This window comes from Berghia stephanieae, chromosome 3 (genome assembly GCF_034508935.2).
Source record: "Berghia stephanieae isolate SIO BIC M18660-M18661 chromosome 3, UCSD_Bste_1.3, whole genome shotgun sequence".
Classification (NCBI taxonomy): domain Eukaryota; kingdom Metazoa; phylum Mollusca; class Gastropoda; order Nudibranchia; family Aeolidiidae; genus Berghia; species Berghia stephanieae.
Genome location: NC_088362.1, coordinates 90,064,289 through 90,082,443, shown reverse-complemented (window position 1 = coordinate 90,082,443; position 18,155 = coordinate 90,064,289). Strand labels below are relative to the sequence as shown.

The 18,155-nt window shown below is 36.1% G+C and overlaps 1 protein-coding gene across 1 annotated transcript in view; it reads left to right on the top strand.

Annotated features, from left to right (window-relative positions):
* The window catches only part of LOC144969381 (transmembrane protein 135-like), a 21,431-nt gene extending 3,288 nt beyond the window's left edge, over positions 1–18,143 (top strand). The window contains exons 5-11 of the mRNA XM_078908489.1: positions 2,165–2,472; positions 4,105–4,177; positions 12,181–12,348; positions 13,252–13,392; positions 15,809–15,907; positions 16,861–16,928; positions 17,938–18,143. Coding sequence (XP_078764615.1) covers positions 2,165–2,472; positions 4,105–4,177; positions 12,181–12,348; positions 13,252–13,392; positions 15,809–15,907; positions 16,861–16,928; positions 17,938–18,001 — 921 coding nt within the window. The 3' untranslated portion in view covers positions 18,002–18,143. The remainder of the gene's footprint in view (positions 1–2,164; positions 2,473–4,104; positions 4,178–12,180; positions 12,349–13,251; positions 13,393–15,808; positions 15,908–16,860; positions 16,929–17,937) is intronic.
* Positions 18,144–18,155: the final 12 nt, after the last annotated feature.

Genomic DNA, 18,155 nt, shown 5'->3' with positions numbered 1-18,155 from the left:
CCCCCCCCCCCCCCCCCCCACACAACACACACTTTAGGGAACAGCATTAAAGAGTAAGAGAGAGACGTGAATTTTAAAAATGGGGGGTGGATGAGGTGATAAAGGGGTCGAGGGTGACTTTTCCGCCAATCTAACAAACTTAGCAACCATTCATTGCTGAGTAGACAGGGATTCAGAAAAAAATCACTGCACCCGGGATCGCCCCTTGGCCTTTGCGTAAAAGGGTGCTCTATCAACTGACATCGGGTCCCCAAAAAATTCTATTGGACTTTTTAAAATTCAACGTTATACGGGGTTTTTTGGAAGGAAGAAACTAATGAAACTCATTTTTAAAATTTGATTAGTAAAAACACCAACAAATTTTTTTAATATTTTTTTATTATTTTAAAATGACAACACTGCTAGAAAGGATGGTGACAGGAAAGGAAAAAAAAAAAAAAAAATCGATTTGTACTTGCTAGTTCGACACACACACACAACAAACACACACACTTTTTTCACATACTTTAAAACTAACCATTAGAAGAGGGGGCTGCCTTCACCTAGATTTGTCATTGCAATCATTTTTGTGTAGTAAATTTGAAATTTACCCCGTATATGGAATCGGTCCAAGGCGTGCGCCTCCTTTTCCCCCCATCTCACACACGAAAGGGCGGTTTGCGGAGTGGAGGTTGGTGGTCGTCTGCCTGTATGGTCGTCTGTGTCGTTTTAGTGTATGGCAAAGGGGGGTGGGTTGCGATTAATTAAGTGGGATGGGTGGTGATTGGTGGAAGATAGCAACCGAAGAAAACGAATCGCGGGGGAAAGTAGTAGGCTATGGCGCGAGACCGTAGGAACGTGGTCCTTGCAAGGACCGCCCCGCACTAGTTGAAGGTGATAAGAATGAGGACCGTCGCCGGTCTTCCCCTCTGGGACCGGTCTTCGGTTCACAGCTAAAGACCGTCGGACCGCGGTCCAGACCGATCTTCAGCGCGGCACTACTATCAACAGCTTTCCGCCATTACTCTGAAGAAAAAACACATTTTGGCAGAACATTTGGCTTCAAATATCAATCGATTTAAAATTACCCCCATCTTGTCAAAGGTCTGATATTGAATATTTTTAAAAGAAGTCTCGGGTTTGAGACTAGAGATCTCGAGTTGTTTTTGTTTTTTTGACAGGTTGGCGATTTTATTCGATCGATATGTGAGACAAAATGATATATAGAAAAAGATTGTAATAATATGTCAAAGGACGGCAACTTTTATTATCGTCCTGCCATTAAGTCTAAATGAATAAATAAATGAATAAATAATCAATAATGTGGCCTGGCCATACCATCTGTAGTGTAATATAGGACCGACATGGCTTGGCTATGTCCTGACAAAACGCCATTTTTTTTTTTTATTTCGGCCAGAAAATACTTTTTTTTTTATTACTGTAGTTTATTATTTGCGTTTAAGTAAAATACTCACCAGCAGTTGCTCTCCCGCCATATTAATCGTACCACTCACAAAATAATTAAGACTTTTATAGTCTGTTAAACAGAATTTAGTGAGAAATCACCCAACTGGCGGTCTAAAAACAATAATAGAATTTTAGAGAATGAATGAAGATGATGTCACTCAGCTCTTTGTTATTGCTTTTGTTTGTTTTGTTTTTTGTTTGGGGTTTTGGTTTTGTTGTTTTTTTTTTTTTTTTTTTTTTGGGGGGGGGGGGGGGGGGGGGGGGGGGGGGGGGGGGGTCACCTGGGAGGGGATTCGTTCTAAGTATTTTCTTGACAATATTTATCAAAGGTTACTCATAGTTTTGGTGGGCAAGAAAAGTGAACGGTTTACACACTGCACACCATCAATATCCATGAATTTAAATACTTCAACTTATCAATTTAAAAAAAAGAACACATTTTAAACCCGAGACTTTAAAGAAGTTTAAAAAATTCAGGTTTAGACTTGTTGACAAGTTTGGGGTTTCATAATCTATGAATAATATGAAGTAACATTTATCTGACCAATTGAAAAAAAGTTTGGTATTTTTTTTTTTTTTTGTTTCTTTGTATATTGTTAAAGATTCATAGGGATGCCACAAGTTTAAAACACACATACACACCACATGCACACACACACACACAACACATTTTGGTGATGGGTCTTCTGGTAATCTCTATTGATATGATCTTCTTCAGCTTTTTCCTTTGGGCAAAGACGAAAGTCCCAAAAAATCAAGGCAAATGCCGATGCATCTCAGGGATCAGCTCAAATATCTTCATCACTACAATCTTCAAAACCGCATTATCACCCCACCATCATCATCATCGTCGTCGCCGTCGTCATCAGATCAGCAAAGTGCTAATGACAAACGCACAAACGACAAAACTGGAACCTCAGAGCTTCAACAACATCCCTCCTCCTCCTCCTCTTCCATCCCTTCCTCATCACAGTCTGCCTCAACCACAGTATCATCATCTTCATCTTCTCATCGTCGTCCTTTTCGGTAAGCCATCCAAGACCAGAGCGTTCGTCCAAGGTCTCTCCCAATGTATATCCTACGTTCCCATTCTAGACCAGTGCCTTAGGGAGTTACAGCAATGGACCGGTGCTGCCAAGTCGTGGCTGGAGGGGGCGTGGCCTAAACACCATACCTGTCCTCACCAACACAGTTGTCTTTCATACTTAACCAAGGGTCAGTATTTAAAATATTATAATAATGAAAAGGTAAAATATAATTCCCTTTATTGAAACGGGGGGGGGGGGGGGGGGTCCATCTCGAGAAAAACTGAAATAACCTAAGCCTCAGCCGAAATACAGCGCCGCAAAGTCAGTAATAGGGAATACATTTCTTGTTCAAGAAAATACCCAAAAAAAAAACCCAAAAAAACCAACGAGATGCCGACAGTGGGGCTCAAGCCCGGGTCTCCTGGAAGGAGTGCAATTTCTTCTCCGCGCGGCCGTCTGGCCTTCTTTCCTTTCGCTCTAATCACCTGACGTCATACCTTTCCTTGTTCACCAAAGAGTGGTTACTGCATAGTAACTCAGGTTTCCTTGAAACCCGAATCGCATTGTATCTCTGCTTTCTTTTTGAAAACGGATAGGTCTTCAGTCAGAGCCACACAAATAATTAGGGATGTTGTGATCTATGAGGAATTTAGGTTCGTCATCAAGGGTTAAAATATAGGAAAAACTTGATGGTGAATGACAGATAATAATTTCAGTCCGTTTTTATTTTTCCTCTCGCGTGCTTTGGTTTTCTTACAGACTCTTATCAGTGTCAAGCTTTGGGAGATATTAAAAGATTAATGGCTACTCAATGGTACACCTTGGTGAACATAGCTCAGTTGGTGAAGCACTCGCCTCTCGCAAGCAAAGGGACCTATATTGAAGTTTTTGTTTTGTTTTGTTTTTCTTTTCTTACCCCTCTGTCCACCCAGCAATTATTCTGAATAGCTGGGTCTTTTAGTTATGGCAGAAACTACTTTATGACAGACTAGCGGTTTTCACAACGGAATTGATCTGGCTCTCTTAGAACCATTTTACTCATAAGGACTGCTCATTGGTAAGCTGGTATGAATTGGGACGTGAGCGACTGAACGGCTGATTTTAAAACTTTATAATGCAAGGCAAATGAGAGTGAGTGGTCGTACTTCAGTGTGACATTGCCCGAAAATCCATTTGTTCTGACCTTGGCGTTGTGACACCAATGACTTGAATCAGGCATGAGAATATGCACCTGGCGATGAGCTGTGGCATTGTTTTAAAACCGGAGTGGTCTGCCGATGAGATATTTTCTTACATTATGAGGAAGTCATTTGCATAGTTAGGCGGTTTTTAGCTTGATATAAGCGATGACATCAAATTCTACTTTAGGTATGCTTTATAAGTGACAGCATGTTAATAGATAGGTTTAGCAGATCATACGTGTCACGCATCACATGTCAAAATGGTGCCGCTGTGCGATTTACGCGGGTCAAGGAAATATTAAAATTGTGACATGCAATCAAAATTCGCATGGATAGCGGCACGATTTTTACGTACGTATAATGAGAACGATCATGAGCGAGATAAATGATGATTCGTAATGCGTGATACGTTTGATCTGCTAAACCTCTTTATTATCTCACTCTCGCAGATTTAAATGCAAGCTCAAAATTCTTATTAATCTAGATGTCAATCAGAAACCCTTTGGCTCTGTCTGGTGGATTGTCAGTTTATTTAATATTAATTCTTGAAAAAAGCACAATTTCCTTCCCTTTTCCCACTCTCTCCCGGAAACAACTATGAATTTAGCGCGTCAACAATGAATACTAAATACATTTGACATTTATAGCTGGCCTTGAAAACGATTCTCCGTCCAGCCACTGCTGCGATTTGAAACCTTAGATTATAATAGTATTCACGTTATATTAATGTTGGCAGGACGGATGACATTTTGATTATGATAATGATAGATGCATTGGCTGATCTCTCTCTCTCTCTCTCTCTCTCTCTCTCTCTCTCTCTCTCTCTCTCTCTCTCTCTCTCTCTCTCTCTCTCTCTCTCTCTCTCTCTCTCCCTGTCTCTCTTTCTCCCACTCTCTCTCACACACTCACACTCGCACACATACACTTCCCTTCATTACCACCCTCCCCACTTTGTTTTTTTTTTTTTTTTTTGTTTTTGTTTGTTTTTTTTTCTCGATATAATCTACGCCCCCTCGACACTTTCCAATTTTGTCTTACCCGTCCTCTCCCTTACCCTACAACCTCGTTCCTCTCCCTTACCCCACAGCCTTGTTCCTCTCCCTTACCCCACAACTTCGTTCCTCTCTCCACTCTCCCCACAGCACCCATTCCCTTTTTATGAGCTGACATTACAGATAAAACAATGAAATGTGTCTGCCACGATCCATCCATCTCCAGTGATGGGGGAAGGGGAGGGGAGGGGGGGGGGTGCTAAAAATAAATTATAATAAAATAAAGAGTTAACCAAACAAAACCAAAACACAACCCTTATTGTTTGCCGTTTACTCCTGGCACCACGCTGGGTAAATAAATGTCACTTGTCAGTCAGTGGGAAAGATAACACATCCTGTTAAACACAAACAATCACACAGACACGTGCACGTGCACACACACACACACACACACACACACAGAGAGAGAGAGAGAGAGAGAGAGAGAGAGAGAGAGAGAGGAGAAAGAGAGAGAGAGAGAGAGAGAGAGTACATATTCTCATATTCTGGTAGATGGCGTCTACATTGTAGTCGCAAATGTGTGCGTATGTGTTTGAGAGAGAGAGAGAGAGAGAGAGAGAGAGAGAGAGAGAGAGAGAGAGAGAGAGAGAGAGAGAGAGAGAGAGAGAGAGAGAGAGTTGCGCATGCACTGATAGCGAGATGACATCTTCTACATTGTAGTCAAAAAGTCGGAGAGAAAGAGAAAGAAAAAAAAAAAGGGGGGGGGGGGGTATGCGCATGTTCTGTTAGCGAGTTGATATATTTACACTGTGGTCAAAAGGCGTAGATAACGGGGATATCGACATGCACTGATACTGATAGTCAGATGACATCTGCATTGTACTTTTTTTTTTTTTTTAATACGCTGAGAGAGAGGGAGAGAGAGAGAGAGAGAGGAGAGAGAGAGAGAGAGAGAGAGAGAGAGAGAGAGAGAGAGAGAGAGAGAGAGAGAGAGAGACGCTCGGTAAACAGTGACAACAAGCCCAGGAGGTGAACCCTTCTAATAAATAATTTATCGGTTTGCTCTGGGTAAAGACAATAAAAAACAGTGAAACTAAACCGGTCGTTGACATAAATGGAGATTATTCTCATCCCTGACGGTTGGCCTTTCTCGGATAACAATGATAAAAAGGAGAAACAAGTTAGAAAATAGTAACCTTGTGTGTCATTTCAGTCGGAAACAGTTTTTGAGCTATGAATGGATGAAATAGAAATATGAAAAAACGAGCTTTTATAACGCAATATCCACTTAATGTGCTAAAGCGCTTTACAAGGGGTCCCTGGTCAACAGCAACATTTAACACGTAGGACGGGACATGACGCCTGTTAGGCGATATTACAATTTTTCGGACAAAGACAACGCTGTTAACGGCCAGGTACTCATTTTACACCTGAGCACGGTGAGAGAATGTGAGTTAACAGCCTTTTCTAAGGATTCAACTTTGCGCCGAGCCCAGGACCTTCCGATCCGAATGCGAGTGTCATACCACTAGACCACATAGCCGCACAATGGACGGAGATCTCGATCGATCCAAATTCATTGATAATAACACCGATGATGAAACACCTTTCTTTTCATTGGGACTTGAAATGTATTAGCCACTCCCACGCCTCGTTCTGAAAAAAGTCCGCGAAATTAAAGGGGAGGCAAGAGAAAATCAGCTGATCGTTAAAATAGTAACAGAAAAGTGGAGGTGCTCGGCAATGAATGCAAGAAAGACATTTAAAACGCCGTAAAAATGTTTAAAAATCACTTAATGTTATAATTACCATCCATAACAACCTGTCAAATTCACATATGTAAGATGTCAAGCCAATATTAATAATAAAACAATAAAGAACACGATTGACCGGTGGTCCGTTGACTACACATGCATACGAGTACCAGAAATATTTTGTAAACAATGTAACACAATATAATGTGTAAGTTTCAAAGCAAATGCAACCACAAATAACATCAAAGAACAATGTGGGACTACTGTTTTAATTTCATAAAACCAAACGTATATTTTATGCCCCGATATTGAACGTGTAGTTAGTATGTATCGTACAAACAACATTCGTTTAGACAGGTAGTCGGGATTCTAGCGCCAGTTTTATTTGGGCAACCATGATTGGGATTTCACTCAATGCACTTATTATTAATTATTATCATTATATATAATAATAATAATAATAATAATAATAATAATAATAAATAATAATAATAATAATAAATAATAATAATAATAATAATAATAATAAATAAAATAATAATAATAATAATAATAATAATAATAATAATAATAATAATAATAATAATAATAACTAATAAAATAATAATATAATAATAATAATAATAATAATAATAATAATAATAATAATAATAATAATAATAATAATAATAAGCAGTTGAAAGGATATAGTCTTTGGTGTATAAGTGCATATGTACAATATTTCTTATAATAAATGCTTCAAAACAAAACAAAACTAAAAAAAATAAATAAAGAATAAATGAATAAAAATATCTATTTGGGCATTTACTTACATTAATAGTCTTGAAAATCACAATCACAATCCATGAAAATTAAATATCCCAAAATCCGAAGAAGACATGAATTTAATCCAAAATCCAACACAGGAATGTATTTTAATAGGAGACAGATATCCTATTAAAACCATAGCATTACTTGCAAACAACAATACCCCACTCTGAGTTTAACGGGCTTGTGGCCGTCACATTGTAAATTGTGGCCGCATTAGGGTAATAGGTGTCCTAAAGACTGACACACTGACATACAATCAATGAGAACTATAAAGAATCCATTCTAGAATTCAACTACAAACTGAAAAGCATGATAAATATCACTCTCTCAAATAATTTCCTTTGCTCAGGTTCACTCACACTCTCCTTTATTGCAAAACATTGATAAGTGAGATAAAGTTTGTATTTCAATTATAAACTTAATCACATAACCTAAATGATGGAGAATAAAAACAGCTAATTATAAAAAAAAATTCACAGATCAAGTTATCTAATTGAACTCCGCATATTTAGCTTAATTTCTCATTGACCATATATTTTTTTTAATCGCATTGTTTCATTTAAACAAGACCATGACGCTTATGCCGGGACCGGGTATTCACAAATTCTGCTTTTGTGTTCCACTTTTCGAATCGAATTAATCTCTATCTTATCCGTTTATTTGCAAATTTTCTGCACTTTATAAATAAGACCATAACGCTTATGTCTGGACCGGTTGTTCGCAAATTCTGCCTTTGTGTTCCACTGTTCGATTAGAATTAATCTCTATTTTTTCCGTTTATTTGCAAAGTTTCTGCACTTTATAAATAAGACCATAGCGCTTATGTCTGGACCGGGCATTCGCAAATTCTGCTTTTGTGTTCCACTTTCGAATCGAATTAATATCTAGTCTATCCGTTTATTTGCAAAGTTTCTGCATTTTATTAATAAGACCATAACGCTTATGTCTGGACCGGGCATTCGCAAATTCTGCTTTTGTGTTCCACTTTTCGAATCGAATTAATCTCAATTTTATCCATTTATTTGCAAAGTTTCTAGATTTTATAATAAGACCATAACGCTTATGTCTGGACCGGTTGTTCGCAAATTCTGCCTTTGTGTTCCACTGTTCGATTAGAATTAATCTGTTTTTTCCGTTTATTTGCAAAGTTTCTGCACTTTATAAATAAGACCATAGCGCTTATGTCTGGACCGGGCATTCGCAAATTCTGCTTTTGTGTTCCACTTTTCGAATCGAAATAACATCTAGTCTATCCGTTTATTTGCAAAGTTTCTGCACTTTATAAATAAGACCATAACGCTTATGTCTGGACCGGGCATTCGCAGATTCTGCTTTTGTGTTCCACTTTTCGAATCGAATGAATCTCTATCTTATCCGTTTATTTGCCAAAGTTTCTGCACTTTATAAATAAGACCATAACGTTTATGTCTGGACCGGGCATTCGCAATTCTGCTTCTGTGTTCCACTTTTCGAATCGAATGAATCTCTATCTTATCCGTTTATTTGCAAAGTTTCTGCACTTTATAAATAAGACCATAACGCTTATGTCTGGACCGGGCATTCGCAAATTCTGCTTTTGTGTTCCACTTTTCGAATCGAATGAATCTCTATCTTGTCCGTTTATTTTCAAAGTTTCTAGATTTTATAATAAGACCATAACACTTATGTCTGGACCGGGCATTCGCAAATTCTGCTTTTGTGTTCCACTTTTCGAATCGAATTAATCTCTATTTTATCCGTTTATTTGCAAAGATTCTGCACTTTATAATTAAGACCATGACGCTTATGTCTGGACTGGGTATTTGCAAATTCTCCTTTTGTGTTCCACTTTTCGAATCGAATTAATATCTAGTCTATCGGTTTATTTGCAAAGTTTCTGCATTTTATAAATAATAATAATTGTTCAAAATTTTACCTTACACCCGATATTACAAGTACAAGTGAGCCAGGTGAAGAAGATTGTCAAACAGTGTGACAGATGAAATAGGAAGAGAGAGAGAGAGGGAGAGGAGAGAGAGAGAGAGAGAGAGAAGAGAGAGAGAGGGCAAGAGAGAGAGAGAGGGTAAGAGAGAGAGAGAGAGATATTCGTTTTTTGTTCAAATCTCTCTCTCTCTCCTCTCTCTCTCTCTCTCTCTCTCTCTCTCTCTCTCTCTATCTCTCATTGCACAAGGTTGTGCTATTTACTACTATTTATCAAGAACAGCCAAGCTGGCAACCCAGTCTCTGTATAAACTAAGCAAGATGGCAACAGGGACCTCGCTCCTTATCCAATGCCGAAGCTTTAGTTTGAGTCAAACGGTTTTGTTAAAAAAAACCACCCAAAATAAGTTCGTATCGTAAGTGATGGAAGTTGAAGTCGGCTTATTATAAAATCGTTTTTATGGTCTGTTTGGATTACCCTTTTTTAAATAGAAAAAGTGAATATATCATAAACTTGAAGAATAGGCAAGCTAAATGAAATTTAAATTGACTGATTAAATGAGTACGCGAGGCTGAGTTGCGAACGACTACTGGGTTCGACATTCCGATCCCAGTGTCATTCATGTTCACCGTACCGTGTTACTGTCTACACACTACACTGCATTGTTAGTGACTGGTCATGTCTTTTTTGTTTGTATGTTTTACGCAAGCTTAATAAAAATTAAATTGACTGATTAAATGAATACGTGAGGCAGAGTTGCGAACGACTCATGGGTTCCGACATTCCGATCCCAGTGTCAGTCATGTTCACCGTACTGTGTTACTGTCTACACACTACACGGCATTGTTAGTGACTGGTCATGCCTGTTTTGTTTGTATGTTTCTTTTAATATGGGTCAATTTACAAAGAATAATAATAGAAATGTTCAAAACAAAAACTAGATTCACTATTACGTGCCTGTAATGAAGTGCTTTCCACAAACCGTGAGCGAGAATGATGGTGGAGGTAATGGCAACCATGTTGGTTTGTTATTGTTTCCTACCTCCGTCAACCCGCGCATCCGGTTGCGCACCCATGCTGATTCCGACCAATTACCGACCCCTCTCTCCACCCAATGCTGATTGTGTTGCCCCGATCTGTTAGATATGGCGGGAGGTAATCAGAAGTCATTCAGAATAATGCCGCAAAATTAACTTCAAGAAAAACACATGGCCCATGCCCTCCCAATTCCCTACCGATTGCACTGGCTAACAATTACAATCAAAGAGAGATTAACCTTTATCTAAGAAAAAAAAATCGCCATGGTATGGTTTACATGTTATTTTGATGAATCCCCTGTTTACTTATAAAAACGTGTTACATCCTTGCACACCGTCCAGGATTATTATGTATTATTATTATTATTATTATTATTATTATTATTATTATTATTATTATTATTATTATTATTATTATCGTCGTTCTCATCATCACCACCATTATTATTATGATCATTATTATCATTATTATTATTAATTGTATTATTATTATTATTATTATTATTATTATTATTATTATTATTATTATTATTATTATTATTATTATTATTACTACTATTGTTATTATTATTATTATTATTATTATTATTATTATTATTATTATTATTATTATTATTATTATTATTATTATTATATTAGTATTAGTATTATTATTATTATTATTATTATTATTATTATTATTATTATTATTATTATTATTATTATTATCATTATTATTATCAGTAATTGTCCGATGAGCATTATATAGTACAAATGACATCTTGGACATAACGACTCTGAATAACTTCAGACTGCATGATGAGTATCTACACCACTTCTCACATTTTTACCGTCATACATGTGCCTGCTACCCCCTTTTTATTTTAATTTAAAGATAAGGAAATAATGGGGCCAAGGCTTTTCTCTTTTCCCATATGTAATAAGAATCAGCCTACAGTAATTGCTCCATGTTCTCTCGAATAGACGTTTGTTAAGTGCAGAATGTATGAGTAAACCTGTATAAGATAAGTAGCCCATTTGCTGCCAGATCGGTAATAAGGGCCGGGGGGGTTAAACTAGATAGAGAATATTTGAGTTGACAAGCAAAATACTGTGGAATCCTGATAAAGCCAACACTGCCAGACTGGAAAGATTGGTTGACTTTAAGCAAAGTTGACTTTATCCAGTATCAACGGATCACACTCTGATAAAGAGCCTGGGTGGGGTTCCTGACCTCCCATAGTGGGCAGGAAGGTACATACTGTGTCTTCTATCCTCTTATATCTGTTTTCCAACATGCTTTCTGTCTTTGTTTTGGAATGAGATGACTTGGTTTTGTCCTGGCCCTGGCCGGAGTCCTAGCTGGGAGGGAAACAGTCAAATGCATAGTTATTGTTTTGAGAGATTATATTTTTTTCCTTGTAAATCATCTCTCTGTTATGTATTATTATATGTTATTTTGAATTTATAATGTAAGCATTTGAGTGTATTCCTCTTTGTTGGATTTTGTGCTTGTGTCCGGATGAGACTTATAGGTACTTTGATAGTGTGCTCTTGGAATCTACATCTGATCCCTATTTGTTCCCAGTTCCCCTATGTCTTACTTTTCTTTAGTGCTTTATTTGTAATTCTAGAACTTTTTACTATTCCATTTTCTTCCTTTTTACTGGCGCTGATATAACCTAAATGTGTTGCGAGCGCCGTAATACCCTTAAAAACAAACAAAAACAATCAGATAAAGAGCAGACCAACAGGAGATGTTGACTTTAAACTTAAGTTGAGTTTAAGAACGTTGACCTTTTATGTGAATTCCCACTTTAATAAGATTAATGGAATTAAAGGGTATTTCAAGTTTAAGAAACAATATTTACTATTTTCAATAAAAGCAGTTACTTTAAGTTAACTAACTTTTATAACTAAAAATTAAATTTTTATTGTCGTTTTTACTCCAACATTATATCGTATTTTGTCCCATAGTTTTTCATATGGCATTTTTGTCTTTTTATTTCTAAATCTTTTCTTATATTCCCAGGGTGGCATGTCCATGTTTGCCTTTGGCTATTCCATCCAGGCAATTATAAGCACTCTTTCCAGCCTCACTGCCATTCTCAAACGGCCTTCCGTGCTGAAGAAGTCCTTGCTGAGCCAGGCAAACCTCAAATTGGCGGCCTTCTTGGCATCCTTTAACGCTGTTTACAGGGTAAGTGTAGGAGTTGCATTCCAAAAAGTAGTTCCTCAGGGTTATAAGGCCTGGAGTTTATTCCAGTTTCTGGAGCATTAAATGGGCAGTGGCAATTGCTTGCTACCCTTTTCAGGCCTGTAAATTCTCAGCCATTTGGCTGATTTCAGACTTTTGCATGATTTTCCAGAAACAGACTTTTAATCTCAGCCTTGATACCTATTTTTGTTATTTTGAACGCAAAACAAACGAATCCCCCCCCCCCCCCCCCCCCCCCCCCCCCACCCCGTTTAGTTCTCATCTTATTCCGTTTTATTTTCTCTCTATTGTTCTTTATTAAAATATATTGCCATACGTCATATCGGGAAAACCCGAAAATAAGATAATTTCGTTCCCTGGACTTTACCGTTCGTGATCTCGTGCTGAACCGCGGAAGCTGATCTACTGGTCTGAAATCTGCGAACATATGGCTGACATTTTTCAGCCTTTTCGCAAATTGTGCATTTACAGGCCTGCCTTTTCAAAAGAAACAAGTTTATTGCAATGTACTTTCTAGCAGATCCAGCCACCCAAGGCTAGGTTGACAAGAGGGTTTTAACTTTTTAACAACATCCGGGGTAGATACAGACCCCTTTATTTGTCCAGGAAGTGATCCACCACTCATCTGTCATGGTCCACTCATCTGTCATGGACCCCTACTACTAACTGCGATCCAAACTTGAGTAAATATCGAGTTCAAAGCAGACCAGCTAACTGCTTAAATTTATGGAGGAAATTCTGATATTTGTCCTTAGCCTAATTGCCCTAATTTCCTACTATTTTCCCGATTTTTGTAGATTATTTATTGTTCCAGAAAAACCATCGTTGGCGTTGTGGTTATATTTTACTACATATTTTTTTCTTCCTTGATATCTCTCCCCGCAGGCTGTCAACTGTATACTGAGGTGGATTCGTAACAAAGATGATGAAATACATGGATTGATAGCTGGTGCACTGGCTGGTTTAAGTCTTCGATTCTACAAGAGTGTCACCATTGCCCTTTATGCTGCCACCAAACTATCTGAGGTACTTTGGACTAAGGAAACTTTAAGCAGAAAATTCTGAATATGTGCATGCTAGAGAAATGAAATCCTTCCGAGTCCAGATTATAATCGATGATTGACTTTTATTTTCTCCAAAATGTAGTCCTTCAAGGTTATGAGCCTTGGAGTTTATCCTGATTTGTGGAGCATTAAACGGGCAGTAGCAATTGCTCGCTACCCTTTGCACAAGAAGTAAGTTTATTGCAAAGTATTTTCCATCAGATCTAACATATCCAGCCATCACATACATTTTTCTCAACGGGATGGGTCATAGTTTTTGTCAACTTACAGTCTGACACTAGGACTTGTATTGTGACATGTTTTTAGGTTAGTGTACCTACCTCATAGTGAGTTTTCATTAGAATTGGCTCAAGGAAACAAAAGGAACAATGGGCTGAACTATTGAATACAACTCATGAATTGTTTTCTTTTGGTCTTGCCGCCTTGTATTTTGGCGTCATTTTTTGGTCAGTGTCAGGCTATGAGTTTGTGAAGGCTACAGATGCATTCAATATAATGATCAAGAGTTTGTGGTATAAATACCACTGCTGCTGCTCTCTCATTGTATCACCAGCTTTTACAATGAAGTTATGCAATTATATTTTATTTAATCCTTAACAGCCAGATTTCGTTTTTACTTTAACCTGACATGATATCTTACTGTTTTCATCAAGAGAGCAGTAACAGCAATGTAATTTGTGTTTCAGCGTCATTGAAGAAGCTCAAATCGCATTGGTCTAAAATACATTTGATGTCTCTAGAAACACAGTCATCTTTCTAACACTGTAGACCTTTTTCAGATAAGCTACATCAAGTTACACCATTTGGTCACAGTTTTTCCCACCTTAACTTTTGCCAGATATTTTTGAGGGTATCATCACATTTGCCTTAAATAGTTGCCTTGGATTGAGAAAGAGATTTCTTCCTTTGTATATAATATTATGTCAATTTTATACCTCCATCTGGTAGACAAGAGACTATGAAACTGTCATGCAAACATTGGATGTTTTTGATGTTGGTGTGATCTACTCTCAAAATGTCATGAACTGAAATAGGGAAGACAAGTCGTGACGTCACACCTTCTATTTTCCCAGTTCCAAAATCCTTGGAAGTGTGTATGTAAATGTAACCACTCCTTTGGAGGACTAATAATGAATAGATTTCATATTGAATCATAAGGTAGCTTTTAGTCGCAGGATGATTACGGGACGTTAAAGAGCAAGGATGGATGGTCTTTATTGACGACCAGCATATATATGTCATCTGCATTTTTTGCGGCCGCAAATATCAGGGCGATCCGCAAATTTTGGCAAATTTCACAAAATTGGCAAAATCGTGGCAAATTTTGGGAAAATTGGCAAATCGCGTGGCAAATTTTTTGGGGAAAAAAGAAGTGAAAACAAAATAACGAAAAAAAAAGTGCGAAACTTGAGAAATGTTGCAGCTTTGCCTGGGCCCAAACCAAGGGAAGCTACTCTCTACAGATAATGATCCTTTAAAATCTTTGTAACAACCGTATTGTGTAAATTAATAAATGTAGCCTCCTTAAATGTAATAAATTGTCTTTTATATATATATTTTTTTCTGTATCGCGTGTTAATTTTTACTGAAACGCTTAGTTCTCCTCGGCAAATTTTGATCTTTTTGGCAAATATCTTGGCAAATTTTGGGGGTTTTTTTTGGCAAATTTTAGGTCCCAATTTGGCAAAAAATGCAGATGACAGATATATTTAGACTAGAAAATAAGATGCCATTTCTATGAAACGAGAAGACCATTTTTTACAAACGGTATATTTTCAGTTCTCTGGAAGAGTGGTTTTACACTTCTAATGAGATTGGAACTAGTTCTTTGACATCAGTTTTGTTCCCTATTTATTACACGAAAACAAGCCAAACACCACAAATATGTTGAATTTATGGTCTTTAGTGTTGCATGGACTTATAAATTTCAACCAAATTAGCTTGTTAATAAGAGGTCCAAGGGAAGGAACTCTATTAGAAACTGGATAAAAGTTATGTATAAAATTAGGGTAGAACAACATATTGCTCATGTATAGTAACATAATAGTATTTATTTGTTTTTTTAAATATTGTTTTATTTTATACAAGTTTCATTTTGCCTATGATTATTTTTTTAAAAAACTAATAAATAAATAAATAAAAGTAAACAAACATTTATTTTGAACTGTCACAAGATGTAAATGATCTACTTTAAACAAAGGGAAGTAATCTTTAATCAACGGTGTTAATCATCATATTGAGTATTGAATCAAATCAAATTATCAGGTTTTGTTTTAATTAATTGATTGATTATTGTCGAATTGTATATTAATTTATCTTTTATTTGTTTATTTATTAATCAGATGCGTTGTTTGTTTCTTTTTTTTTTCTTATCCCAGATTTTGTATTTCAAAGGCATCGACACCTGTGGTCTTCCTCACATCCCCAATGCTGATATTTTCCTCTATGCATTTTCTACTGCCTTTATATTTCATGCTGTGAGTTGATATTTCAATATAAGACCTTATTGACTTTTCATTCTGACTTTAGAAAGTAATAAACAGAAATGAATATAACAGCTTAAAAAAAAAACAAAAAAAAAACAAACACGGAACGTTTCGAGCTTAAACCCATTCTTCAGCCAATTAAAAAAAAAAAACAATAAAAACAGATAAATTTCTCTAAAACCAGATTAATGCCACCGAAATATTTATTCTGTATTGAGATCGTGGAATTTAAACAAAAAGAAGCGTACGCTAGGTTACTAAGTAGTTCCAAATTGAGCAGAATATTAAACAACACAGAAAATCTGGTACGTTAAAAAGAAAAAAGAAAAAAAAAAAAAAAAAAAGACACACATTTTTCCAAGTAATACAACATGGCATTAGGCTAAGAAGCACAAACTCAAAGGCATTAGCAGCAACAAATTTAGTTTTACTCTTTTGAGGTTTGATAAAAATGGTACACCAATAAATGAGTCATGGACTATTCAAATTTAACATATACATTGTATTTATGGGAGTAAAGTACCACAGGGATCTAGCTAATTTGTCATTTTATTTTTTTTTTTTTTTTCACGTAAAGAGACACACCTCCAACTTGAATATCCTCCATGGATTCCACATGAAAATTAATGTAAATGTTGCTACTCAAATTCGAAGAAATAAATAACAATGTGAAATTGAATGTAAGCTTCAATTCAATATACGTAAACAGATAAAATGGACGTTTCGGGTTTCCCTTTTATCAACAGAACAGGATGAATGAAACACTACAGACGAATGAGATAATACGGTAGTGGCATTGTTAAGATGAATAAACATAAACATTGATGGGCAGGAAATAGTATGCTCCTATTAAGCATTTCTTGTTCAGGTATCTAGCATGAATTTATGAATTTATGAGATTACAATGAATGAAGAATAAAGAGTTGTGTTAATATACATTTCAGGCTGTGATGGAACCCCACACCCTTCGTCCTGGCTATTGGAAGTTTTTGCTACGAGTTACGGGGCACAGGTGAGCTGATAATGTCATATTGTGTGACCCTTTGGTTCAGTCTGGTATTAACTTTGGATGTGTCTTGGGGGGTTTTGGATTGCTTTTTTGTTTGTTTTGTTTGTTTGTTTGGTTTTCTTTTCTTTATTATTATCATCATCATCATCATCATCATCATCATCATCATTATTCTTCTTCTTCTTCTTCTTCTTCTTCATCTTATTATTATTATTATTATTATTATTATTATATTATTATTATTATTATTTATTTTATCTTTATTATTATTTATTATTATTAATTTTATTATTATTATTATTATTATTATTATTATTATTATTATTATTATTTTAAAATTTATTAAAGTTTAAGAAATCACAATCATCCTCAATAAAATTATTTTAACTCAAATTTCATAATTAAGATTTAAAACTATGAAACTTTTTGAAACAAGAATAGATTCCAGTGGTAACCCTACTCATGAAGTGAGAACAATACTGACAATGGTAAGAGGAAAGTTAACAAGATATAGCAATTCTCCTGAAAAGACAATCAATGTTCAGAGACTGAAATGAAAATCATTCAAGATATTTATTTCAAACGGTAAGAAATGGGTGTGAAATATGGACTGTCAGCTACAGAGATTTCAAAATTATCATTGTTTTTTTAAATAAAGTGCATAGAGAATTTTGAAAATACCCTGAATAAAAAAAGCAAATAAAGATGTTATTGGCATCGAATCATCAAATCTTGTAAAATACTAAAAGGCTCAAATTTAAATAATATCTATCAAAAAGACAGTGTTTTTTGTTACTAATCTACTAGAAGCTGTGAACTGTAGAAAGTAATTAACAAAAATTAATTTGACAGCTTAAATAAGGAACAATATACAACGAAAATAAACCAATGAAAACATAAATCATTCCTATAATACCAGATCGATGACAGAGAAATATTCGGCACGTCCTTTCTATTTTAAGATCTTCTTGCAAGTTTTCATCTTTGCATTTACATTTCTCATTCTCACCAGATTTGCCCATATGAATCGTCGATTGTTAACAATTTGGAGTGAATTCATCCAAGCTGTATCCTAATTATTGGCCCATTTACGACACTCGATTTACTAAACTGACTCCATCACCAAACTGACGACACCACTAGAACAGTAGATGAGCATATAATATATGACAATCATGATAAGAAATTGAGGGAGTGGAGATGTGCCATAGACTACAGTTCCCCTCTCTC